At 53.7% G+C, this 27,075-nt stretch overlaps 2 protein-coding genes and 1 long non-coding RNA gene across 3 annotated transcripts; 1 reads left to right on the top strand and 2 right to left on the bottom strand.

Moving 5' to 3' along the window:
• Positions 1 to 250: 250 nt before the first annotated feature.
• On the bottom strand, positions 251 to 1,966 carry FOXD2 (forkhead box D2). The gene has a single exon (XM_043574924.1). It carries the CDS (start codon positions 1,854 to 1,856, stop codon positions 357 to 359), a length of 1,500 nt encoding a protein of 499 aa, XP_043430859.1. The 5' UTR covers positions 1,857 to 1,966; the 3' UTR covers positions 251 to 356.
• Positions 1,967 to 2,292: 326 nt separating this feature from the next.
• Positions 2,293 to 19,439, top strand: LOC122480475. The gene is made up of 3 exons (XR_006296577.1): positions 2,293 to 3,224; positions 14,910 to 15,193; positions 18,671 to 19,439. It is a non-coding gene; the product is annotated as an uncharacterized LOC122480475 (long non-coding RNA).
• Positions 19,440 to 21,668: 2,229 nt separating this feature from the next.
• FOXE3 (forkhead box E3) lies at positions 21,669 to 23,733 on the bottom strand. Its single transcript, XM_043574923.1, has one exon. It carries the CDS (start codon positions 23,215 to 23,217, stop codon positions 22,270 to 22,272), a length of 948 nt encoding a protein of 315 aa, XP_043430858.1. The 5' UTR covers positions 23,218 to 23,733; the 3' UTR covers positions 21,669 to 22,269.
• Positions 23,734 to 27,075: the final 3,342 nt, after the last annotated feature.

Raw genomic sequence — 27,075 nt, 5'->3', positions numbered from 1 at the left:
GACATCCCTCCGGGAAAGCATTCCTCCGGGGCCTCTGAGAGGCGCAGAGGCTGGGAAAAAGTGAAGGCTCCCCCCCCACCCCCCGCCGCCCCCTTAACTGCTCAAATTGGAATGGGATCATGAATTGCAACTTCATCGCGTAGACCTGGGCCTCTCCGTGAGCGATGGAGCCCGCTTCGTCCCAACTATCGGCAAGATTCTGAGCATGGAGCCTGTTCCTGAAGTGCCAAGTCACGCGCGCCAACTCAAGGTCTGGAGACTCTTCATAAATAGACTCCCTGAGTTCCGCTGGGACCGCAGGAGCTCCCGGGAGAGGCTGAGGAGTGCGGGCCTAACTGGCCCTGAGCTCGACGTGGTCAGAAGTGGCAGCCACTGAGGCCCGCGACTTTGCTGGCAAACGGGGGCCCTGAGGACAGGAGCGCGTCCCCGGGATGCGAGAGGCGGATGTGGCCGGCCACGGGAGCTAGGGCTGGGGCAGTCAGCATGGCCAAGACCTGGGCTTGACCCCCAGGACCCGCCGCCGCCGCGAATGGCGATCCCGGGGAGCCCTCGCCTCCGCCCGGGGGTGCTGCCCCGCCGCCACCGTGGCCCATGATGTGGTCTATAGAGAAGGAAGGCCTCTGGCCGGCCGCGGCGCCCCCGCCGCCCGCACCACCACCCGCGTCCGTCTTGAGGCCCTGGCGCAGGAGGGCGGTGGACAGACCGGCCGCGGTGCCGGCTGCAGGAGGGCTCAGCGACGCAGGGTAGAAGGCTTTGGCACAGCCCAGCTCCGCGCCAAGGAAGGCGGGCAGGCCTGCGGGGCCAGGGCCCGACCCTGTGCCCGGGGCAGGCGCAGGGGCCGGAGCCGAGGCTGCGCCCGCGAACACCGAGGCCGTCGGAGGTCCGGGTGGAGGAGCAGCGGCGCGGCCCGGGGGTACCGACAGCTGACAGGGCGCGGCTGCGGCGGCAGCGGCGGCGAAAGCGAAGGCGTGCGGGTGTGGGTGCGGGTGCGGGGCCGGGCCCGGCGGGGGTGCGCCGTAGGCCGGGAGCGCCAAGCCGTAGCCGTAGCCGTAGGCGCCGTAAGCGGCAAAGCCCGGCAGGAAGGCGCCGGGGTCCCCCGCCGCCGCAGCCCCGCCACGCAACAGCAGCTCCGGATGAGGGTGAGTGTGTGGATGCGGCGGCGGTAGCGGCTGCCGCTTGAAGCGTTTGCGGCGCCGCAGGAAGCTGCCGTTGTCGAACATGTCGGCCGACTCTGGGTCCAGCGTCCAGTAGTTGCCTTTGCCCGGGTTGCCCGGCTCGCGGGGAATCTTGACGAAGCAGTCGTTGAGCGAGAGATTGTGGCGGATGCTGTTCTGCCAAGCGGGGAACTTCTCCCGATAGTAGGGGAAGCGGCCGCTGATGAACTCGCAGATCTCGCTCAGCGTCAGGCGCTTCTTGGGGCTCTGCAGGATGGCCATGGTGATGAGCGCGATGTACGAATAGGGCGGCTTCACCAGCGGGCTCCGCGTCGCCGCGCCCCCCGACGGCGGTCCCGGCCCGGGCCCCGCCGCGCCCCGGGCCGCCGCCGCGCCTGGCCCGGGGCTTCCCGCTGCGGCGGCCGCCGCCCCCCGGGACGCTAAGGTTCGTGGTTCGCCGTCCGAGCAGCCGCCGGACTCCTCTTCGTCCTCTGCTGCGTCCGCCTCGGCTTCCTCCGGGGGAGGCTCGGGGCCGTGGGGGAGCACGTCCCGGGGGGCGCGGGGCCCGGAGCGGGCAGGGAGCTCCCCCCCACCGCTGCCGCCGCCGCCGCCCACCACGTCTATGTCTGCGTCGGCCTCGGACAGAGCGGCCGGGGAGCTCTCGGAGGACATGATCTCGCAGCAGCAGCTGCCCAGGGTCATGGTGCCGCCGCCGCCGCCGCCGTTCTCCCGGCTCCGCTCCGGCCGCGGCTCGGGCTCCGCCGCGCTGCCTCTGGGGCGAGTGTGTTTTGCGCGCGGGCGGGGAGGGGGCGGGGGACTGAGGCGGGTAGGGAGGGGTGTCCCCAGCTCCGCAGCGCCCCCTCGTGGCCCAACTAGCCGCTCTCACCTCTCGGTGAGCACCCGACTGGCTGCCCCCTCCTCTGCCCCGGGAGCCCCAGCAGGGCGCCTGCACCCGGGGCGCGGGCGGAAGAAGCTGAGGCTTCCCCTGACCCCGGCCGGTCTCGGCCCCCGGTCCCTCCCGGGATGGGGGGTAGGGGGATTAGTCCCTCCCGCCTCGCGGCTGCCTAAGGCGGAAGAGCGCGAACCCGGGGCGGAGCTCCCCGAGCGGGGTGGGGCGGGACGGGAGGGGGCGGGCGGAGTGCCTCGGCGGAGGGGCCCGGCGGGAACCAACAGCCGCCGCGGCGGGAGCTGGCTCCGGTGGCCGGAGGCGGGTCTTTCCTTTCCCGCAGATCCCGCAAACGCTCCGCTCCCTGGAGCCGCTGCCTTCAGTGCGCTCAGACCCTGGATGTTAAGGTTCACGAGGGCGCCAGCTGGAGCCGGGAGAAGTAGCGACGCCCCCACCTATCATCTTCCCAAGGCAGCGCCTGGGGGCCACCAAGACCGAAGCGCAGTTGGAGCGCGAGCGCGAGCCGGAGCAGCGCGGACGCAAGCTGCCAGCGCGGGGCCCGCCGGAGCCCGAGCGGCTTCCGGCCCAAAGGGAGACGCACTTGAGTGATCGCGAGGAGCAAACTTGGCGCTCTCGGCCCCGGGCCTCGGAGAGGTGAGAGATTCCGGCTGTGTCCTCTCCTCCCTTCCAAGGCCGAGACCCCGCCACACATCCTCTTGCGGCGCCGCGAGACTCCAGACGCGGGAGTGTGTGCGGGAAGACCCGGGAGCGCGTCGCCCGCCTGTCGGGCTCTCCCCGAAGCTTCTCTGCGGCGCTCTGGCCGCATTCCGGGAGCCCAGACCGAGCCATCGCTCTGAGTTTGCCTGTACTCCGCCCTTTTTCGTCTTTGTATCCGTTTGTCTTGGGCTCAGTGACTCTGTGTCTCTCGCCTTCAGTGAATCTCTGCCTCTGTTTCCAATAGAAACCCTGCGTTTGTCTGGGTGTCTCTGGGGGTCGAGAATCCCTCGTTCAATTTCCCCCACCCCTCAGTCGCACTGCAGGGCTGCCCCCCCCTTTCTGGCCGGCCCCGGACCCTTAGGCTCTACGGACCAGCAGCAGGACCCCCACAGAGACCTTCCTCAATGAACCCTGACCTCAGCCCTGGGCCAGCGTTGCCTCATCTCTCAGGATCCTGTGCACACAAGGTTGGTCCTGTGCTCTTCTTCTCACCAGCCGGGTTTCTACCCATCCCATTAAGTCTCTTTCTCCCCTGACCAGGAACCCAGCAACCAGTATCTCCAGCTCAGACTGGGCCCGTCTCAACCCGGGAGGGGGCGTGAGACAGAGGTGAGGGCACTGGTTGTGGGCAAGAACTGAGCTGATGGACGGGCTGCTGCCCCGCCAGCGCCGCGCAGTGGTCAAAGCTCCGGCATGCGAGGCCTGAGACCCAGCACCCTCAGCCTTTACAAGGCTGTATGACAATCAGCAAGCTGCTTCCCCTACCCAGCCTCAGTTTTCTCCTTTGCCTAGTAGTTCAGAGCAGGGACTCTGAAATTAGGCTGCTGGGATTCTGGTCCTGACTTTATTATTTCCCAGCTCTGTCACCTTGGGTAAATTTCTTAAACTCTTTGTGTTCTATTTCTTCCTCTATAAAAGTGAGATTTAAAAGCACCTACCTCATGCTAATACCTAAAAGTAGCTATATCACTCTAGGCTACTTAGGAAGAGGGTATTGCAAGCACTTTGCAGACTCTTGGGGAGAGAGAAAGAAGGTGGGGGTGGGGTAGCCTCCCATCCTGATCCCAAGCTCTGGTCTAGCCTTCCTCTGGGTTACCTCTGCTGGGATAACTGAGTTATCTAACCCTCTCGGGTCACTGCTGAAGTAGGTCCCCTGAAGATAAGTGCTGGGAGAAGGGTGGGGGCTGCAGCCTCTGCAGGCTGTATCTCAGCAGGGTTGATGTGAGAGTGGATACATTCTCTCTTTTATCTAAGTCTCCAGTCTATGGAATAATCTGGTGTAAATGTAACTCTCCCATTCCACGGATGTGGCAACAGAGGCCCAGAAGGAGGAAGGGACTCACCTAGGCTCCTACAAGATAGAGCAGGGCTGGGTGCTTGTCACTTAATCTTCATGATAGAGGTCTCCATCCTCCCGAGCCATCTGGCTAAGAGCAGAGGAGAGTGCAAGCAGGTCTGGCTGCTCTTATCCTGGGAGAGAAAGTCCTCGGATCCCCTCACAACCACACACCTCAGACCAAGGGGATCCACCTAGCGTGATGGGTGTACATAAACAGACTGTCTTTGGAAAGAAGAGAAGAGGGCCAGTCCTCAAACCATGGACAAGAAATTGGGCAGGGACTAGAGGCCTTGAGGGATTGGAATTTTCTAGGAGATAAGGCCCTTTAGGGGGGAAAAAGGGGGGAAAAAAAGATGAAGGGGCTTTGGAAAGAAATTTTTTGCATCAGCCTAAATAAGCTCACATACCTAGGTTGCTAGAGTTAGCCGATTTATTTTATCTGGCAACCTACACATACCCTAAGCTTGCTTATTACTTCATGGAGACTCTCCCACACTCACAGACACCCCACACTGTGTACCACATATCAGCTCCAGCCCAGATCTCTCTGCTAGTATCTAAGAAAATAGAAAAACGACATTGGCATCGTCTTACTACATCTCACCTTCAGAATGTCTTCATTTCTAAAGTGGCAGGCATGAACCAGTAACTCCCTTCTTTGTCAGCACTCTCGGATTCCCCAGGCTCCAGCCTCCTGCCCAGCTTCAGGGTAAGACCGGCTGAGGCATTTGCTGCCCAGATATCCTGGGTTCTGATGGTCCAGGCAAAATTCTACCCAGCAGCTGCGGCTGCCACCCCAGCCTCTGCCTGGCCCTGCTGCTGAGACCCAGGCTGGGAAAAAGGGATACTGGACGCCTAGCCCCTATTCTGCAATGTGGGGGTGGAACATGATCTTAAGGAATCATCCGGACCCTTCAAGCCCACATACATTTTTACAGAAGTGGAAACAGACTCAGGAGATCATGTGACTTGGCCAGGCTTTTAAAGCCCCTCACCCTACTCCCAGGGTTGGCTTGGACCCAAGTGTCAAGACTCTCAGGCCAGAGCTCCTTCACTTATCCAAATAAGTCTGCTTAGCCCCTGACCAAGCTCCACTCTTCCCTGGGGAGAGGTGTTTCTGGGAGTCGCTCATCCCTTCCAAGGTTCTAGTGTAAATCTAGAAGGGCCAATTTGTCTTAAGCAATGCCAGGAGTAGGTGAAAACTGGGGGCTGGGAGAAGGGCTACGGGACACATGGAATGCATTTAGTTTCCTGCACTTGTACCCTGGCACCAGCTTTCCCACAGTGGGCTCATCTTCTTCTGTGTCTTCCGGTGGCGTTCGCTATCTCTGGTGAGTCTGTCACTTCCTCTGGCGAAACCTGTGCTTCAGCCCCCATGCCTGAAGCCTTCAAGAAGCAGGAGGCCACAGGCTCTGTGGGTCTTGGTTACAGTATCACTAGTGGGGTCCTGCAGCCTCCTTTCTCTGCCTTATTATTTGGCCACCTCCCTCTAGCAGCCAAGAAACAACTGGAAGGAGGCGTTTGGGGGCGCCCATTGCGGGGGGGGGGGGCGGGGTGTCGGGGGAACGGGGGGGGGGGGGCAGGGTCCTCTCCAGAATGTTCAGACCGAGGAGTTGTTGCCTGTTTATCGTGATGCGTTGCTAGCTCTCGGTGGTGCCCCTCCGTTTATGGCCCCTCCCTTTCCTTCTCATGGTCGCTGTAACCGTGCTGTTCTCTGCAAGGGGAAAGCGAGAGCTATCAGATGGTTATGAGAGAGCGGCGCGGAGCTAGCAAGAGGCGGGGACGCTGCAAGGCCCGACCGCACGCGGCCTTGCCTCCTTGTGAGTTCTGCGAGCCGAGCACGGCCTGAGCCGGACAGGGGGACACCCCGCCCGCACACTTCTCTAATTTTATTCACAAACCTTGCCAGCCCAGGGGAAAGCGGCGAAACCTGCGCAGCCGCCCCCACTTCCCCTTCCCCCATCCGGCTACAGCTCTGGGGCGAGACAGTTGTTGGGCCGAAGCCGGGACGTCTCTCGATCCCTTCCTCCACCCGGATCTCTGCCTGCTCCAGAGCGATTGGCTTCCCCGGCCCGGACGGGAGGCGGGAGACTCCAGATCCGGAGACCTGCAAGGACGAACGTCAGGCGGCGGGGCTCCCCCCACACAGGAGCCGGGCTCCGGGTCAGAGTTCAGAGAGAGGTCGGACCCACTGCTTGCACAGAAATGACTGAGCTCCCAGCGGGTGCGCCTTCACCGCCGCCGACCACCTGCCCTGCCCGCCCGCTGTTGCCCACACCTCGCGTACCCTCCACTTCTCGGAGGAAACGTCTTTCTCTCCTTTCACCCTGCCTGGCCACGGTCACTTCCCAGCACCCCTATCCTGGGACTTCGTAGTGGGGGGGGGGCTCGCTTGAGCCCCCCTACGGCCTCAGCACCGCGCGGCGGCTGAGACCTGAGCGAGCTGCGGAGCCTGCGGACTCTGGTTCGTGGGAAGAGGGTTGCGGGCCCAGGGTGAAAACAGCACGGCCCCGCAGCCGCCGGACCTGGGGTTCTGGCTTCCCGGCGACCGCATTGCCACAGGCTTCCCCCTCGCCTGAGAGACACGCAGCTGGGGGCAGGGGTCAAGGGGACGCTTCCAGGTGTGTCAGAGCGTCAGCCTCCGGGGTAAGTGCCCCTACTGTCTAAGTGCGTCCTGGGTTTCTGGGTCCAGGGGTCTGTTTTTCTGTCCGCGTGTGTGTGCCCCTCCGGACGGTGGTGGCTCTGTGTCCGGCCGGCGCCTGTCCCGAGTGCTATCCTGCCATCCGCACGATTGAGGGGACTGCCCTGGAAGCCTTGCGATCCAGGCCCACAGTTCTACCCCAGAGCCCGAAGCGGCGCGACCTCGTGGGAATTGCGAACCCACCCCAGGCCCGCCGCGTGACCCTGGCGGGGAAGGAGGATGTGTGGGTGCAAACCTGGGTACGGGTTTGGGACTACAGCCGGGAGAGAGAGGAGAGCGTACGGTCACGGCGCTGCGGAGAGCCAGGAGACTAGCGGCGGCCTCCTGCCCACCCCGTTGCACGTCGGCCGCTGGAGCAGCAAGTCCTCGGACCCGGACGCAATTCGGCAGCCCTGAAGTGGGGCAAGACTGGAGGGAAGGGAGGAGGGGGCCCAGCCGCCCGAACCCGGTGACCGACGCAACGCACACGCACACACGCCGTCGCCTTTAGCCTTTCGGAGGCCCAGGTAGGGTAGCTGGTGAGACCGTAAGTCCCTGGGTGGTTGGAGACATAATGCTGGTTGCCTGACCGCTCTGGAGCCCGTGTGGAGCCGCGTAAGCCCCACAGAAACAGAGCGAGGAGACCAGAGGGAGTCTCGGCCTTGCCCAGTAGATGCAGGTGACGGATTCCTGGGGAACAGCGACCTCTGGAGGAGCGGCGCGTCCACACAGAGAGTCAGGAACTGGACGACCAGGTCTAGGACCAAAGCGCCCTTTCTCCACCCCACCCCTTTGGCAAAGTCATCCAGAGACTCATAACCTCCGGACTCCTCTTTGCGCATGCTTGTGTCCCTTCCCAACCTGTACTTATACTTCAAAGCCTTGCTCAAATCCCGCTTCCTCCAGAAAGAAGCCCTCTGGAGAGCCCAAAGCATCTTGCTCTCTTTCTGCTCTGAGCTCCTCAGAACTGAAAGCCTGAACCCTTGACTCCAGCGCTCGCACACCGAGCTGCACAGCCGACCTGCTTCCTGCCTCGCCCTTCCCCAAAAGACCGTTAATCCATATACTCCACCCACCCTTTGCATTGCACGCTGGGTGTGCTGTTTTTCTTTCCCTCCAGTAAATAAAGACTGAAGTCATTTATCCCAAAATTGGACTGTAGGTTTTCAAAGTTCGTTTCCAAGAGGGGGAAATTGAGACCCAGAGGGAGGGCTGGCTTGTGCAAGGTCACACAGCAAATTGGTAGCAGAGGCGGAACTAGATCCCTAACCTCTCACTTCCCAAGCCAAGAGCCCTCTCCACTTCACCTGGATGTGGGGAAGGGCTTATGTTGAGGGGTGAGGACTGGTTGGGGGGGGGGGTTGACATAGGAGAGGGGAAATACAGGCCAAATGGGGTGTGGGAGTGGTCACTGCTCCAGGGTGGGGCAGGAAGGAAGAAGGAGCAGAGCTGCCCTAGAAAGTCAGACTCCCTTTCCTCAACCCTAGCCCAGATCAAGCTACTTTGAAGGGCCCTAACAAATTTCAGGGGTTGGCTAAGTGTCCCACATCAGGAGGTGAATGGGCTGGAGGCTGGGCACAGCCTCGAATCAAGCAACTACCACACTCCCCTCTGTCCTGGGAAGGGAGAGGGGAGCCAAGAAACCCCTGCTGCTAATGCACACCCACGGGGTGCTGCTGAGACCTCAGAGCCCCAGGAGGAGGCCATCTAGTGCTTGCAATTAATAAGTTAAAGAAGAAGCTAAGAGGGTGAATTTCATGCAATTTCCATGAGGCCCCAGTAATTACTGCCCCAAACCTGCTCATCTGTCTGCACAGGTTACCAGGCTGCCTGGCCCCAGCCTGCTTGTCCAGCCTCCCCTGCAACCCCTGCACTCCACTCACAACTGCTCTCCCTTTCTCACGTCTGTACCTTTGCATGAGGCTCACTCCTGCCTGACTCAGTCCTCCTAACCCTCTACCCGTTTCAAATGTCAGGCTTCATGCGATGCTTCCCCAGACAACATCTCACACTGGCCAGGCTCTGAGGGGCTCCTGCCCGTGTGCCCCCAAAGCACTTAGCTCCCTCCATTGTCATGACTGGTTTTCGGGTCTGTCACCCCCTGTAGACTGTGAGCTCCTTGAGAATGCTCCTTATGTTGCCTTCATCCTCTCTCTTGCTCCTCTACAAAGTGGGGATGATAATTACCTACCTCATAGAGTTGTTGTGAGCATCAAATGAAATAATCCATATAAAGCACTCAGCCCAGTGCCTGAAACTTTGAAAGAGCTCATTAAATGTTCCTCATCATTCTCAATCACTCTGCCTCCTGCCAGGGACAAAACTGAACACATAGTAGGTATTCAGTGGATGTTAGACATGTGGATATAGTACTGAACGAGTGAATGAACGAATGGCATGACGTACTTCTCCCTCTTGTCTGGGACTCCCCAGAAAGATAGATGACATCACCAATGGAAATATGTGTTCTCTGAAGACAGACATGTTTCTCCTCCATCAGTCCCCACTGAAGGGATAACATGTCCCCCCTGTGAGAGATAGTTCTTCCATGGTCCCTGACCCCAGCACTCATTGGATTTCTCTCTCGTGTTCTCTGCCTCAGTTTCCTTCTTTTAAAAATGTTGTGACCACTAGAACCAGCCAAATCCTGCCAAAATCTTCCAGGGGCTCCCCATTGCTTGTAAGACAAAATTCAATCTCCTTACCATGATGAACTGAACACATTCACAGTTTTTGGATGTCCCAGCTCTCTGCTGGGTAAGACTTCCCCTCCCATAGTCCCCTGATGGGACTGTCCAATCTCTGTGTCCCTCACACTTACTTCCAAGAGCAGACAGACAACCCAGCGTGATCAACCATAGCATTGCAGATTCAAGGCCCAGTGGCTGGTCTATGCAGGAGTAAGTGACCTAAGCCTAGCTGGTCATTCCTTCAACAAGATTTGACAAATGGACTCTGGGATTGCAGGATGTGGAGATTCTGGGGCTCTGGGATTTTTGGGCTCTGGGACTGCAGGATATGGAGAGTCTGGGGCTCAGGGATATATGGGCTCTGGGACTGCAGGAGGGGTGCTTCTCCTTTCGTACCAGAAGGTCACATGGAGAATGCTGTTTGACATTGAAGCCTGTACACAGAGGGAAACAGCCTGAAGAGAGAGACAGCTTAACACCAGTGCCGAGTCCCCTGGCTCTGCCTGAAACTAGAACTCTTCGACTTTCCAGACATTCTTTTTTTTTTTTTAATTTACATCCAAATTACTTAGCATATAGTGCAACAATGATTTCAGGAGTAGATTCCTTAGTGCTCCTTACCCATTTAGCCCATCCCCCCTTCCACAACCCCTCCAGTAACCCTTGTTTGTTCTCCATATTTAAGAGTCTCTTATGTTTTGTCCCCCTCCCTGTTTTTATATTATTTTTATTTTCCTTCCCTTATGTTCATCTGTTTTGTCTCTTAAAGTCCTCTATGAGTGAAGTCATATGATATTTGTCTTTCTCTGACTAATTTCACTTAGCATAATACCCTCCAGTTCCATCCACGTAGTTGCAAATGGTAAGATTTCATTCTTTTTGATTGCCGAGTAATACTCCATTGTATAAACTTACCACTTCTTCATCCATTCATCCATCGATGGACATTTGGGCTCTTTCCATACTTTGGCTATTGTTGATAGTGCCGCTATAAACATGGGGGTGCATGTGTCCCTTCGAAACAGCACACCTGTATCCCGTGGATAAATGCCTAGTAGTGCAATTGCTGGGTTGTAGGGTAGTTCTATTTTGAGTGTTTTGAGGAACCTCCATACTGTTTTCCAGAGTGGCTGCACCAGCTTGCATTCCCACCAACAATGCAAAAGAGATCCTCTTTCTCCGCATCCTCGCCCACATCCGTTGTTGCCTGAGTTGTTAAGGTTAGCCATTCTGACAGGTGTAAAGTGGTATCTCATTGTGGTTTTGGTTTGTATTTCCCTGATGATGAGTGATGTTGAGCGTTTTTTCATGTTCGACTTTCCAGACATTCTAATGATATTCTCCCTTTTCTTAAGCTAAGTTTAACGAGATTCTGCTAGTTTGAGTTGAATTTCACAAACAGCAGAACCACAAGAGAAAAGAATCCTGGGTCCCTGAAACCTTTGAGGTACCACACCACCCTGAACCATCCGCACAGACTTATGTGAAAAGAAAACACATTTCAATATTGGTTAAGCCACTGTTGTGGAAGTTTCTTTGCAGGGGGCAGGGTGGAGTCTGTTACTCACAGCTGAACTTAACCCTAATTAATACAGGAGGGGATGGGAAGATGCCCAAAGACACAAAGGACCAGTCTAGGGTCATTAGCCTGGAAAATAAAGGGCCCAGGGTTGACACAGTCCCCATCTTCAAATCTCTACAACGTTGACCTGGAGCACAGAAACCCAGGCAAAAGGGAGCCTGAAGGTTGTCAGGAGACTCAATATCCATGACCCCAATGGAAGGAAAGCATTCCAATAGGGCTGTCCCTCAGAGGTGTGATAGGCTACATTGATGGTGGCGAGCTCCCCATCACTGGAAATGTGTGAGCAGAGGCTGGGTAATCACTAGATAGGAATGTTGGGGTAGTTTTTTTTTTTTTAGTTTATTCACTTATTTTTAAAGAAAGAGAGCATTAGCATGAGCTGGGGAGGAGCAGAGAGAGAGGAGAGAGAGAATCTAGAGCCGGCTCCAAGCTGTTAGTGTAGAGCCCTACACGGGTCGTAGAAACCATGAGATCATGACCTGAGCTGACATCAAGAGTCAGACACTTAACAGACTGAGCCACCCAGGTGCCCTTCACTGGATAGGAATCTTAGAGGCATCTAGGTACAGCAGATGGACTACAAGTCAGAGAGGGGTTCAAATTATGTCCCCACCTCGTAGTTGTCTCAAACAAATAACCTTCCGAAGCCAGTTTCCTCATTTGTGAAGGATCCAGATAGCTGGGTCGGAGACAGAAACCAAGAAAATTCTCTAGCCTGCCACCTCACAGGGACTCCTGATACCTAGTACTATAGCTGGAGCCAACTATGGGTCAGATTGCCTCCGTGAAGATCCTGGCTGGCCTCTCCAACCTTCACATTGTTGAGGATGCTTGCTCCAACCTTCTAGCAGAATGCATCTCCCCCTGATATGTTCTTGTGACTGGAGAGGAGCAGTGGAGCCTGAGTCGAGGGGCCTGAGATCTACTCTCATCCCTGTGCCTGCCTTCCTGTATAATCTCAAACATGCCTCTGCCCCTCCCAGGTCCTCTGTTTCCTTATCCTTATCCACATGTAAGAAGTGCATCCCCTGTTTTGAACAGTCTGGTTCAAGAATCAGGGCTCTTAACTACCATGCCCTACGTACAATTCCAAACATGAGTGATTGCCATCCACAGCAGTAACCCTGTTTCTGCATGGTCTTGACCTGCCTAGGCTCCTGCTCATCCTGATCTAGGTCAGCCAGAATGGTGCTATCTGCTACAGGAGCTGACATCACAGGTTTGGGCCAACGCAGACATTCCCAGGCTGCTGAGGGCCTTGTTTTACGAAGTGGAGTTTGGCTCCCCCTTAGTCACATGCATGCCTCTCACAGGGAGTCTGCTGCTGGATCTTCCCTCATCCACTTCTCCCACAAAGCTGGGGCCGCTCCCGATGAAATGGGAAATCCAAGGCCGGAGAGGAATGTTGCCCTGTGATGAGAAGAAGGGAATCACAATTGGAGACAGGGGATGGCAGAGAAGGGGAGATGGCAGCATTTGGCAGGAGGCCTGAGGCCTGAACAGTAGAGGTCCGAAGAGCGAGCTTCCTACACCTGCCACTGATGCCCAGGGTCTGGGGACTGGAAAGGAGAAGGAGCCTATTACTCTGGACATATTGATGGCCAGGGCACAGACCCCGCCCAGAGTGGAGGTGGCAAGTGTCCAGTCTTCCCAGATCCAGAGCAAAACATCTAGTGAGGGGCCCTAGTGAGAGATTCTGATGGGAAGATCACTGGGGAGAGGACAGTCCTAAGAAAGTGGAATTCTGACCACAGTCACCAAGGGGCCCTTTGAGAAATAAAAGTGGACAGTTACCAAAAGAGCCAGTGTGGTCACAGGGAGCTTGGTGTCCTGACAAGGACTGTGTGGAAATGCACTTCCAGAAATTTCTCCTGCAAATACACCCGCACAACTGATATATGTATAAGGCCTCATTGCAACTGGTTTGGGAATGCCAAAAGCTTGGAAACAATGTAAATGTCCATTGATAGGAGGACAAATAGTGGCACATCTATATGAGGAAATAGTATACTATGTAAAATAGAATAAAGAAGCCCTTTATCTGTTGATCTGGAAAGACCCCAAGGTATATTATTGAGTGAAAAAAATTCAAGATACTCAACAGGGTAAACATTATGCTTCCCATTTTGTTTTTTTTTTAAAGGAGAAAATAATGTATATTTGTTTTGGTTTGTATATACAACAAAAATAGCTAAGAGGATGAATAAAAAACTAATAACTTATTATCTGTTGGGGCAAATAAATGACAAAAATGGAAGGGAGACTTTTCACTGAATACTTTCTTTTTATAATTTTAAAGCCAAGTAAATTTATAGCCTATTTGACAATTGAATAAATACTTTCAAGCAAACAATGGAATCATCCTAATGAATGAGGCTAAGTATGTAGAACGTGTGAATAGAAAAAGTGTAACTATGTGCTAAACACTTTCTGTGGGCCCCAACCTGAAAATATGGTTGGTGGCTAATGTTGAAGGCAGGGACATAGAAGCCCAATCTAGTGGATGCCTTTGGGCTCTGGCCTGTCACCCATCAGGCAGGGAAGTAGGTGAGTCGGCTCGCTAGGACCCCAAACTTTCTACCTTACCCTTTTGCTCTTCTCTTCCCCATCCCTCTGTCTCTTCCTCCTGTCTTGGACCCACCTAAATTGCTTTGGAAGTAGTCAGACTTTTTCAGTCTGCCCGGCTGGACAGGGATTAGGATGGAGGAAAGGGGGTTTTATAGAAACCAGAATAGCAGACCTTCTCCTTTCCTTCAAGACCCCAAACCAGAGCTCACCTCCTCCAGGAAGACTTCCTTGTGAAGCCCGCCAAGCCCTAGCCCCTACACAATTCAGGGAGCCAGTCTGAGGCTTAAGATCTGATGCTCAAGCAGGATGGAGCCCTCTTGTCTCTACTTCTCCTCCACTGCCCAAACCTCAAGCCCAGCCTCCAGACAAGGGGTATTTCAGGACAACGCCCTGCATGCCCAGCCTGGTGAGGCTGCCCAATGAGTGAGGCAGGGTAGAATATCCTCATCCACCATCACAGTAACGTTAGCAGTTACAAAAGCCATCTCACCCAGGGTGCCTGGGTGGCTTAGTTGGTTAAGCGTCTGACTTCAGCTTAGGTCATGATCTCACAGTTTGTGAGTTCGAGCCCTGCGTCGCGCTCTGTGCTGACAGCTCGGAGCCTGGAGTTTGATTCTGTGTCTCAGATTCTGTTACTCCCTCTCTCTTCCCTGCTCATTCTGTCTCTCAAAAATGAGTAAACATTTAAAAAGTTTTTTTTTTAATTTTTTTTTCAACGTTTATTTATTTTGGGGACAGAGAGAGACAGAGCATGAACGGGGGAGGGGCAGAGAGGGAGACACAGAATCGGAAACAGGCTCCAGGCTCTGAGCCATCAGCCCAGAGCCCGACGCGGGGCTCGAACTCATGGACCGTGAGATCGTGACCTGGCTGAAGTCGGACGCTTAACCGACTGCGCCACCCAGGCGCCCCTAAAAAGTTTTTTTAAAAAAACAAAAGCCATCTCACCCTGGCAGAGAGGGCAGGGCACATTCTCCCTTTTTCAGAGGAGAGTGAGGCTGAGCAGAGGTTCTAACTGGTGAGTGACCAAGGTGACCTACAAGCCCCCTCATCTTGCCAGCACACTACACACTATATTGTCTCCCACCTATATTTGACACTTCTGAGGCAGGGGCAGTATCTGGTTCATGTGAGTCCTCAGCTGGGGAGGAGCACACAGTCATGGGGCTTGGAGAGCATTGAGAATCGCTGTGAAAGACAGAGAAAGGAAAGGGGTTGCCTGAGTGCTTGACCAGACCTCAGATTTCTTGACCTCAGCTCAGCACACTTTCCTCTGTTTCTCTCTCACAGAGTATATCAATTCTTGGCAGCTGGGACTGCCTACCATAACCCCATTCCAAGCCCCCCTACAACGGGGCAGCTACCAAGAACTGCCAAGAAGAATGGAGGAGGACAGGAGACCTGGGAGCGCTTCCAAGGAGAGGTGGTAACTGCAGCTAGTTTTCCTCTTCCACACTAAGCAACTGGGTTCCCCACTGGAGCAAGTGACTTCCAGCCACCAGAAGCAACTCCCAGCCCAAAACAGCATCCAAATGCATCCTGGCTTCCTTCCCTGGATTTCCTGCTCCAATCAGGTACATAAAAGGTGGCCAATAGGTGGCGCTCTTGTCTCCACCAAATTGATGAGGGGAGAGGGAGGGAGGACAGGAGTACAGGGAAAGGGGTCAGAGAGAATGGAGCTCAGAAGGGAAGGAAGTAGAAAACTGAAAGACAAAGGAGACTAAAACTTGTCACTTGGGTTGGAAGATACCTTTCCAGATCAGGACCGTGGAGGGGCATGGCGGAAAATAGGGTGAATAGAGGAATTGGGGGGGTGGGGGTTTGAGCCCAGTTTCCACTTCCACTTGTCTCTTCCTCAGAGGCAGAGAATGACTTTGGAGTCAGGTGTACCAGAGTCAAGTTCTAAGCTTCGCCCAGGTGAGTCACTTAACCTTTATGAGCCCCAATTTCATATCCTGTAAATTGGAGCTGACAATTCTAATAATGCCACCCTGCATTCCAGGAATAAACTGTGTTTGATCATGCATTTTTTGGTAATACACCACTAGATTCGACTTGCTGCTATTTCATTGAGGAACTTTGCATCTGCTTTCAGATGCGAGGATGGCTATATTTTGCATTGTCACCCCTTCTTTATCAGGCTTCGACAACGTATTAAATAGAATTGGAATGTCTTCCATTTCTTCAGTGTTCTAGAACAATTTATATAAACTGGAAAAATGGGTTTCTTGATAGTTTGACAGAATTCATGGGTAAAATCAGCTAGTCTAGGTGCTCTCTGGTGGGACCAATGGAGGGACAGTTTCTGACAGTGTTTTCCATTTCTTCTGTACTAATCGGTGTGTTGAGATTAGTCACTCCTCAAATCAGTCAAGCCAGACCAGGTTGTGTGCCAGTCAACTGACCACCCCAAGCTTTCAGGGTCAGCATGAGGCTATGATTAAATGGGAAAGTTTGTAACCTCTGTGGAATAGATTTTAGCCAAATGGTTGATCATTTCTATACCTTTGTATACCTGTTTCCCTCCATTGCTACTGCTACCTCCACCAAGCTACCATCCTTCTCTGCCTGGATACTGCAGTAACCTTTTCATTGGTCTCCCCACCCCAACCCACCCCAGATCCTCTCTAATAGATATTTAGGGCTATGAAATTTCCTCTGAGCACAGGTTTGACTACATCCTATGGATTAATATGTACTCTTCTCACCTTTATTAATTTATACATAGTAATTTTCCTCTAACCTGAGAGTTATTTAGATAAGCATTTTTTAATGTTTATTTATTTTTGAGAGAGCAACAGAGCATGAGTGGGGGAGGGGCAGAGAGAGAGGGAAACACAGAATCCAAAGCAGGCTCTAGGCTCTGAGCTATCAGCACAGGGCCTGATTCGGGGCTTGAACTCATGAACCACGAGATCATGACCTGAGCTGAAGTTGGACGCTCAACTAAGCCACCCAGGCTCCCCTAGATAAGCATTTTTTAATTTTCAAGGACTTAATTCAAAATGTGGCCAAGAACATATTCTTATACATGTAGAAATTTATGAACATTTTTTGAATGTTGTGTTTTCATTTCACATTCACATAAACACATTCATATAAGCATATAATTGACCACTTCCATGACCTCCTGATATAAATATCAGAGACCTGATATTTAGAGTCTTCATTTACATTTGTTGTTTGTTTTACTTTTATTTTTTTATGTTTATTTATCTTGAGAGAGAGAGAGAGAGAGAGAGAGAGAGAGAGAGAGCAAGCATGCATGAGCAGAGGAGGGGCAGAGAGAGAGGGAAAGAGAATCCCAAGCAGGCTCTGCACTGTCAGCACAGAGTGCAACACAGGGCTTGATCTCGGGAACTACCGAGATCATGACCTGAGCTGAAATCAAAAGTTGGACACTTACCTGGCTGAACCACCCAGGAACCCCAAGTAATACTACTTTAATCTTGGGATAAGGCAAAAAAATAATGTAGACTTTATAAGTAAATGCTGTGTTTGGGCCAGTTGGTGGCATGGGCTGCTATATGAAGGAATGCTTGTACTTCATTCAAAAGAAAACAATGGTGGATGAATTTAGGCATCGTGGCTCAAGCCATACCAAACCCAAAAGACTGTGATGGAGCGCTCAAGGCCACAATTATGGTGCAAGTGATTTATTTAGCTTCAGCAAAACAATATCTTTTTTACATTTGATTAATGTTATGAATATGAATTTTTATTTTGTAGCTCTGTTTGAACTTAATTTGTGAATTAAATTTTTGTTTTATAGTTGCATACAAGATACAAGTCTAAGAATTTTATATCTGCACATACTAAATGATATTATAATAAAAAGTTAAGATTGGGGTGCCTGGGTGGTCCAGTTGGTTGAACATCCTGTTCTTGATTTCAGCTCAGATCATGACCTCATAGTTCATGGGATCAAGCCCCAAGATGGGCTCTGCACTGAGAGCAGGAAAGACTGCTTGGGATTCTCTCTTTCTCCCTCTCTCTCTGCCCCTCCCCCATTCACGCGCGCGCGTGTGTGTGCGCACACGTGCGTGCACTCTCTCCCTCAAAATAAATAAATAAACTTAAAAAAAAGTTAAGGTCTAGGTCAATACTGGGGGTCCACAGAATTTTTTTTGTTTAAAAAAGACTACTTTAGCCTCCTGTATCTTTCAAAATCCTCCCCAACCTCATACTTCCAGGATCTCCCAAACAGGTACTTCACATGGGCTTAAAACCAACCAAGTCACTAATAGTAGAGGGTTTTCCATGTTGTACATTTTTCCCTCTGCCTTCCCAAGTGAAGCCCACGGCCCTGAAAATTCACGAAGGAGCCTCTCTGTTGATCTGCTTACCTATGTCCCTTCCAAGGATGTCACTTTTCTATGTACCCAATGTTCCCCCTGTCAGGGTGAGGTTGGCCACTTCTTGAACTGGGTCTAACAGACTGTCTAACCAGCTCAGCACCATCCTGGGCCCAAAGCCATCCATCCAGTGTTCCAAGTCTCCCTAGGTTAGGAAGCAACCCCCTCAGCTCACCTATATATTCCTATAAGGAACTCAGAACTGTCCCCTGCCTTATCTTCCTGCCAAAACAGGCACCCCTCATTTCCATAACTTTGAGCCACCATCCCAGCTTCCCCATACATAGTGCATGCTGAACCCATAAAACAATTTCCTGTTCCCCTCCTCCTCAGCCTCCCCAAATAAGACTCTACAAAGGTAGAGCTTTGGGCCAACCATTTCATTGTCAAAGTGCACACTTAGCTTCCCGTACTAAAATAATTATCTTGGGGCGCCTGGGTGGCACAGTCGGTTAAGCGTCCGACTTCAGCCAGGTCACGATCTCGCGGTCCGTGAGTTCGAGCCCCGCGTCAGGCTCTGGGTTGATGGCTCAGAGCCTGGAGCCTGTTTCCGATTCTGTATCTCCCTCTCTCTCTGCCCCTCCCCCGTTCATGCTCTGTCTCTCTCTGTCCCAAAAATAAATAAACGTTGAAAAAAAAATTAAAAAAAAATAAAATAAAATAAAAAATAAAATAAAATAATTATCTTAATTTCAGATGTGCAAAATTTCTCCCACAATTTACCTCAACTGAAACAAAGAAATAAACCAAGAAAAAAGATGAGGTGGAATCCAGGAAGCAGAGAATCCAGCGCTGGACAGAAGTGGAGGGAATTTCAAGGAATCCCAAGGATAACACTGATGAGAAATTTCAGGTCCACATCTGTGCAGCAGACATGGAGAGCAGTCAGCTCATACTGGATCTGGAAGACAGAGAACTCTAAGAGAAATACTCCCAGGAAAGGAAGAATACAACCACCAACAGCAATGACAGACTTCCTGATAAGTTTGACCTCATGAAAAAGTATACCCCAATGCTTTCGGAAAACACAGGAAGATTTAGCCATAGGGAAAAGAAAGCTAGGCAAATGAAAAAATAAGGCATTGACTCCAGGAAAAGTTAAAAGTTGCACCAAAAAAAAAAAAATTTGTAGTCATGATGCACTAGCAGCTTATCTGAGAACAATATTCATATGGTAACAGAATGTAAATGCTAAAAGCTGATGGTTTGGGCAGGGATGGAAAGAAATAATGATTTTAGAGGTAAATGATTATTATGATAGGAAATTAATCATTACTGTTTCAAGAGAACAGAAATGTGGAAGTATATTCCAAAAGAGACAAACAGGAATTGAAAGTAAATGCTTCTAGGGAACAAAACAGGGATCCTGACAGTAGGGAAGGCACTCTCATAGGCCTTTGCTATTTGACTTGTTAGATTATATGCTTGTTTCAATTTAATAAAAACAAAAATTAAGTGTCAAAAATGTGTCTTCAGATTAAAGATAGGTTCTAGTTTTCTACAAGGATGAAGGGGGGAGTATTTGCTTAAGGTTCCTAAAGGCTCTATTCAGATTATTTTCCCCTAAAAGGGGGAAGAGAGAATCATATCGAAATCTTACTTCTAGATGAGTGGTTGGCACTTGTAAAGACAAGAGTTGAATTAGGCCTTTTGTTTTTGTTTGTTCAACATCTACCAAGGTGTCAAAATTCTTAGGGCATTCTATGACATGTAGCATATTCTGTGAGGGCATAAACAGATTCTGTATTGGCCTCAGAGCCCAGCACAGGGCCCGGCACATAGCAAGCCCGACACTGTTGAATAAAGGAAAATTAAAGAGGCATTTAAAAAATCTCTCTGATTTTCCAGTTTAGTAGTGACCTTTCTAGTATTTCTGGACAGACATTTCCCACCTTGTCCTCAGAGTCCCAAGATCCCAGAGTTCCAAGACAGAGAACTGTAGGACAGTGACGAGAATGGAAATCAGAGCTCACAAGGTACTTCCTGTTTCAATAGACTGAGAAAGGTTCTCCTCTCCTCTGGAAAGTCTTTGGATTTGGAAGGATTTTATCAAGAGGTGCTCTGAGGCAGAAGGAAGAGCTGTAACATCATTTGAAACAGAAGAAAGTTTATATTTTGATGTTTATGGAACTCTACTCCTTAGAGAAGAGACTGGCTGGATCTTTGCTACCTGCTGGACTCCAGGGAGGGGCGATTTTCTCATGTGACAAATGGGGAAATAGCCCCCACCTCCACCTCTTTTGCCTCTTTTGCAAGTCACTGCAAGGACTGCAAGTAGGAATGGATAAGAAGTTGTCAAAGTACTGTCAGCCCAGTCATTATTCAGTAAGCTAGGCACAACATTGTGTCAGTCAGTCAGTCAGTCAGTCAGTCAACAAGCATTAAGTGAAGGGCTCCTATGCTTCAGGCAGCTTAGGTCTGACTCTTCCTCAAAGGGGTTAATAGCTAAAGGAGGGTGTCTATTCGGGGCATTTCATACCAGACAGTCATTACCCAGTGTCCTACCACCAAAGAGGGCCTTCCCTGCCTTCTCAGATTTCCTGCCCTTTCTCCCCTATGAGCTGCTGAGTCTCCACCCTCACCCTCCAGCACCACTCCAGAGCTTTAAATCCTTGTCACTAAGAGGTGCATCAGGCACATCCAACATCCATCATGCAAGTCACATTCACCCTGAACTCAACACATGATCCCCTTCCCCAACCCCCAATCCAGGTCCCACTAGACTGGCAGTCCTGGGGCAGGGGAGCTTGGAAAAGCCTGATGCTTACCATTTGGGTCAGCACCAGGGAGCAGGACAGGGTCAAAGGCCAACTCCCTGGAACTGCAGCTTCTGAGTCTCTCCTCTGAGCTGCCCTGTCCGTGGTGCTGGGGACAGTCGGTAACCAGCTCAGGTAGCAGCTGCCCCAGCTTAAATCTAGCAGGGTAGGTACAACCGGGGGCATAGGTGATGATGCAGAGTCCAGCTCCAGAAGTTCGGTGGGGGAACATGTGGTTCATGGTCCCCCTCCTTAAAGTTACGAGGTTTAGCCCTTTAAATCTAGCCCCCAGTCTTGATTCAGTGCCTTTCCTTCAGAGTACCGTGCATCCTAATCACCTGGAGATTTTGTCAAAATGCAGAATCTGATGATTCAGTGGGTCTGAGGTGGAGCCTGAGATTCTGCACTTCTACCAAGCTCCCAAGTGACGTTGAAGGTCCGTGGACCATAGTTGGAGAGCAAGGCTCTACAGCATCTATCTCATTTCTCTGAGGACTGATGGGTAATGTGTCTCCCCCACAGATCCATAAGCTCCATTAGGCAGGGATCTCACCCACTTGCTTAATGATGTATTTCCATTGCCTGAACAGTGCTTGGCACATTCTAGAAGAGCTTGTTAGAGAAGTGGCCAATGCTCCTTTATCCATGGGAGCTGGGAATAATCCCACACAGCAGACAAACTCACTAGCCAAATACAGCCATGCACACACCCTCTCATCTGGCCCAGCCTCTGGGACGCAGCAAGTGGTGGCATTTTACTAGGCCCACTATGTGCACAGCTATGGCTTAATCACATCCTAGTTCTGCTTCGTGAACTTTTGCCTGATAACGGACCAGGTGCTCACCCCGTGGCAACCCAAGACCCTGAATGAAACTCACCCCCTATCTCACCCCCAAACCACTCCCCCAAGTCACCAGCCAGCACACCGAGCCCAGAAGAAGATTTTTTCTTTCTTTTTAATCAAACCAGCTTTAATTAAAAAAATAATAACCCAGTAAGCCCTACGTTTTCCAAATGGTGAGGCAGCCCACTAACCCCCCTTTCAGTCAGGAGCCCCTGGTAAGGCTTGTTCAGAAATCTCGAAGAACTGTCCTCCCGGACTGAAATAGACAGGTGTGTCTGTGCAGAAGGGGTGCTCTCTCCCAGTTAAAAAAATTGCAGACAGGTAAGTGGGGGTGGGGGCAAACTTGTGGGGAAATGGAGGCAAGACAGCAATGGAGTCATGAACCCAGAAGTCTGACCTCGAATGTGTTGTGAAAACTCGAGGGAAGGCGGAAGAAGTTAGCAGCCAGTCGAGGAGGCGACTTCACAGCGAAAGTCTGGCTTCCGAAGGCTCGGGGCTCCCTCGCTGGTGGCGCTCCAGCTCTGGGACTTGGGACCCGATCCAGCGCCGGGGGAGCGCCCGAGGGGGCTCACAGGTGGGAATGGGGTGGGGGCGGCCAGGTGTCACAGGCGCGCTCCGTCCCCGAGGCGCGCGCCGAGCCGAGCCGAGCCGGGCAGGACGGGGCGCGCAGGGCGGGGCTGGCTGCCGCGGAGGCTCACAGGTAGCGCTCGAGCCCGGGCGCGTAGCCCGGCTGCCTCAGGTAGGCCTCCCCGGGGCCGAGCGGGCCGAGCGCGGCGGCGGGCCCGGCCAGGGCCAGCAGGGGCTCGGCGGGGAGCGGGCCGGGGCCGGGGCGCGGCGCGGGCAGCCCCAGGCGCTCGGGGGCGGGCGTGTAGAGCGGCGGGGAGGCGGCGGCCGGGCAGGGCGGGAAGGCGGCGCCGGCGTCGGGCGCGGCGCAGCAGGGCGGCTCGGGGGCGCCCAGCCCCGCCAGCTCGGGCTGCAGGTTCACCAGGCTGTCGACGCTGAAGAGGCGCGCGGGCGGCGCGGGCCCGGGCGCGGCGGGGGGCGGCGGCGCGAGCAGCGCGGGCCCGGGCGCGGGCGCGTAGGGCGCGTAGGGGAAGGGCGGCGGGCCGGCGGCGGGCAGCGCGGGCAGCTCGGCGCGCTTGAAGCGCTTGCGGCGCCGCAGGAAGCTGCCGTTGTCGAACATGTCGGCGGCCGCGGGGTCCAGCGTCCAGTAGTTGCCCTTGCCCGGGTTGCCCGGCTCGCGCGGGACCTTGACGAAGCAGTCGTTGAGCGTCAGGTTGTGGCGGATGCTGTTCTGCCACTTGCGCGGGCTGTCGCGGTAGAAGGCGAAGCGCTCGGTGATGAAGCGGTAGATGGCGGCCAGCGTGAGGCGGCGGCCCGGGGCGTGCGCCAGCGCCATGGCGATGAGCGCGATGTACGAGTAGGGCGGCTTCCCGCGCTGCAGGGGCCGCCGCCGCCGCCGCCCCTGGCCGGGCGCGGGGGCGGGCTCCGGCTCCCCGCGGCCCGCGACCGCCTCCTCGGGCTCCGGCCCCGGCTCGGCCGCGGCGAGCGGCGACGGCGGCGGCCCCGACGGCGCGACCGCGGGCAGGGCCGGGAAGCCCGAGAACGCGGCCGGCGGCTCCATGTCGCTGCGCCCAGTCATCGGGATGCGGCCGCCCCTGCCCGCGCTGCTCGGAGAGAGCAGGGGCCGCCGACCCGCCTTATATGGATGCGGCCCCCCTCCCTCGTCCTCCCCCTCCCCAGCCTGGGGAGAGAGCTCCGATCTTCCCCGCCGGACAGCGCCTCCTCCCTGATTTGCTTCCCCAATCCCCTTAATAGGCTCACAGCCACCCCCCCCTCCCCTCCCGCCACCTACATGTCGCCCTTCCCTTGGTCTCGTCCCTTTGGGTCAGTCCTTCTGGACTCAGCCTCATCCCTTCCCCATGTCCACTGGGTCAGTGCGGTCCTGGTCCTGGCCCCGTCGCCCTTTCCACCTGTCCCTCGACCCCCTCCTCTTTGGGTCTCCTCAGTGCTAATCACCAATCCACCCATTCAGTGCTCTTTGGGGCCCCTTCCCCATCAGCTCCTCCTGGTCCTGCCTCTTCATCATTCTCTCCTAGCCTCCTCTGGGTCCTTCCTACCCCAGCTGGGGCAGAAATGAGAGCCACCCAGGATCACCTTGCCAGCCTTCTGTGTCCTGACACCATGCTGGTCTTGGACATTAAAAGGGTAGAGTGGGGGAAGGGGGGGGAAGGGGGTTGGCAGAGAGAGAAGGCCAGCTTTGTTTGGGAGGAGGATGTCTGGTGGTTCCAGGGTCACCATCTCCTCTCTCTGCTACCTCCTGCACACCCCTGCCCTGTCCAAGACATTTGTGAGCATCCTTTGAAAAAACAAAATCCTGGGGCGCCTGGGTGGCGCAGTCGGTTAAGCGTCCGACTTCAGCCAGGTCACGATCTCGCGGTCAGTGAGTTCGAGCCCCGCGTGGGGCTCTGGGCTGATGGCTCAGAGCCTGGAGCCTGTTTCCAATTCTGTGTCTCCCTCTCTCTCTGCCCCTGCCCCGTTCATGCTCTGTCTCTCTCTGTCCCAAAAATAAATAAACGTTGAAAAAAAAAAAAGAAAAAACAAAATCCTGAAAGGTGATCCAGCTAGCACATTTGGGGACCAGAGGACTGGCTGCTTTAAATCAAGGGCCCCCAGGGGCGCCTGGGTGGCGCAGTCGGTTAAGCGTCCGACTTCAGCTCAGGTCACGATCTCGCGGTCCGGGAGTTCGAGCCCCGCATCAGGCTCTGGGCTGATGGCTCGGAGCCTGGAGCCTGTTTCCGATTCTGTGTCTCCCTCTCTCTCTGCCCCTCCCCCGTTCATGCTCTGTCTCTCTCTGTCCCAAAAATAAATAAATGTTGAAAAAAAAATTAAAAAAAATAATAATAAAATAAATAAATAAATCAAGGGCCCCCAGGGGCACCCGGGTGCTGTAGTCAGTTGATCTCCGACTTCAGCCCAGGTCATGATCTCATGGTTTGTGAGTTAGAGCCCTGCATAGGGCTCTGTGCTGACAGCTCAGAGCCTAGAGCCTGCTTCGGATTCTGTGTCTCCCTCTCTCAGCCCCTCCCCAGCTCGTGCTCTGTGTGTGTGTCTCTCTCCCTCTCAAAAATAAATAAATATTAAAAAAGAATTTAAATCAAGGGGTCCCAGAAAGTCCGTAACATAAGAGTTGCCTTTCTGGATGCCTCTTCGTGCTCCTTCTGTTCGAGAGAAAGAGTTCCCTTCCCTTCTTCCTCTCTCTTTCTCTCTCCCACATGCACACACACACACCCCGCATGCACACTGGGGAGAGGCACAAAACACAACCAACACAGGCCGACAGACCCGAAGTTCCAAGGACCAGTTGCTGGGCCAGAGAGAGACTCCCTAAGTGCTTCCACAGACTGGAGGTCTGAGAAAAGTGCTTACTGACCCAGAAATGCCACACTCACATCTCATTGGAGATGGGGGTGACTTAGTAGTTTTTATTAAAAACTCACTCTGGGAAACACCACCTACCACCACCATCCAGAGGTGATGTCACCCTGAGCCTATTTTCAAGAAATCTTTCCAAAGTGACAGGGCAGCCAGCCCTGGCTTGAAGGGAACCAAAGAATGCAGAAACCTTGCCTTAAAGAGGCTTGTCCTGGGGGTGGGGCGGGGGGGGGGGGGGAGGCAAGATCACTGGAGCAGCGCTGGAGTAGGTAAGGCAAGTGAAGTGCCTAAGGCCTAAATTTAAGGGGGCACTCGCTCTCAGGGTGCTGGAAGTTCAGGGTCGGCACTTGAGAGCCAGGGCCTTCTTAAATTTGTGGCTTTAGGGGCGCCTGGGTGGCGCAGTCGGTTAAGCGTCCGACTTCAGCCAGGTCACGATCTCACGGTCCGAGAGTTCGAGCCCCGCGTCAGGCTCTGGGCTGATGGCTCAGAGCCTGGAGCCTGTTTCCGATTCTGTGTCTCCCTCTCTCTCTGCCCCTCCCCCGTTCATGCTCTGTCTCTCTCTGTCGCAAAAATAAATAAACGTTGAAAAAAAAAATTTTTTTTTTAATTTGTGGCTTTAGATGCCTCATCTGCATTCTGGCCCTAATGTGGATGGAGTGCCCTGGGGTAGAGATGACCAAAGCTAGCTACTGCAGGCCTGTGGTCTAGGGCTTCCAAATCCAAACTCGAAGCTTGAGGGCCCCACTCTCCCAGCTCCAATCTGGTGTAACAGCCACCATTACCAAGCCTTTGTCTGTGTCACATGCATTATCTCAGTTCAGGGCAAACACCTGGTGAGGACAGTACTGTTCCATAATCTCTGCTTTGCAGATAAGGAAAGTAGGGCTCTGGGAGGTTAAGGGACCTACCTAACTTCACACAGCTAGTAAGTGGCAGGGCTGGAATTAAACCCAGAGCCCAGGGCACCAGCGTCAGGACTCGTCCAAGAACACCATATGTTAAAGCTGAAACTGTAGAAACGACTTCCTCTGGAGTTCTTCCAGCTCTCACAACTTTGGCTGCAGAGTTGATTCCTAGCCTGTCTCCTGACCTCCAGGTCAGCATTTCCAGTGTCCACCGGACATCAACCTCGACCCGGTGCACCCCAACCCCATCCTGCTCCCCTTTCTGCCCTCCAGATCTCAGCAAATGGGCCCTTGCCCCCTCATCACCTGGAGCAGAAATAATGAGCACCACCTTAGGCTCCTCCTTCCCCCGCCACTCCCCACATCTCAGCCATCTGCAAGTGCCAGTCAGTTCCTCGTGGACCCCAAACCCACCCCTCCTTCAGGCCTCCTGGCCTCAGTTTAGCCCACAACACTCACTGAGCACTTCTGTGCCAGGCCCTCTGCCCATGCTCAGGGAAGACAGAGACAAAGAGGCTCTCGATCTGGTGGGGAGATGGACACACAGACAGTTACAGCTATGAGAGAGGTGGGCAGAGGGGGGCTGTAGAAGCAGAGGGGAAGGAGAAGGTGACACTCAGAGATCTGGAGATGACCGCCCCCCCCCCCAACCCTACAACCATGGGGAGCCAGGCTGGTTTATGTGCACAGTTTCCCCCTCAGTACCCTCTCTACACTGCACTCTACTGCCTGAGCCCAGGCCTTACGGAACACAAGACGGTACAGGCACAAAGAACAGCTCACATAAGACAAGACAAGCAACTGCAGGAGCAGAGAATCTCGCTGGGCGAGAGGAGCTACCTGGGGCCAGTGATCATTTGAGCCTCAGTTTCCTCGCCTGCCAAATGGGGGCAGTAATGAACCCTCTCAGCATTGTCATGAGATTCAGATGAGATCATGTAGGAAAAGGTGCTTAGCCCACAATGGCACTTGGTAACAGGAGATTCTTCTTTCTGCTCCCCAGTTGGCATTTCCAGTATTAAACCAGGAAGGGAAGGAGGGAGGCAGAGCCAGAGAAGTGATCTCAGAGCCTGCATATTTTTCAGGTGCAGCATAATCCTGCAGCTGAACTCAGGCACAGAATCAGAGCCACCATCTCTCCCGCCTTCCCTTAGGGCCTA

This window comes from Prionailurus bengalensis, chromosome C1, assembly GCF_016509475.1.
Source record: "Prionailurus bengalensis isolate Pbe53 chromosome C1, Fcat_Pben_1.1_paternal_pri, whole genome shotgun sequence".
In the NCBI taxonomy this organism is placed as follows: Eukaryota; Metazoa; Chordata; class Mammalia; order Carnivora; family Felidae; genus Prionailurus; species Prionailurus bengalensis.
The sequence above is the reverse complement of the archived record's forward strand: the minus strand, read 5'-3'. Positions and strand labels throughout refer to the sequence as shown.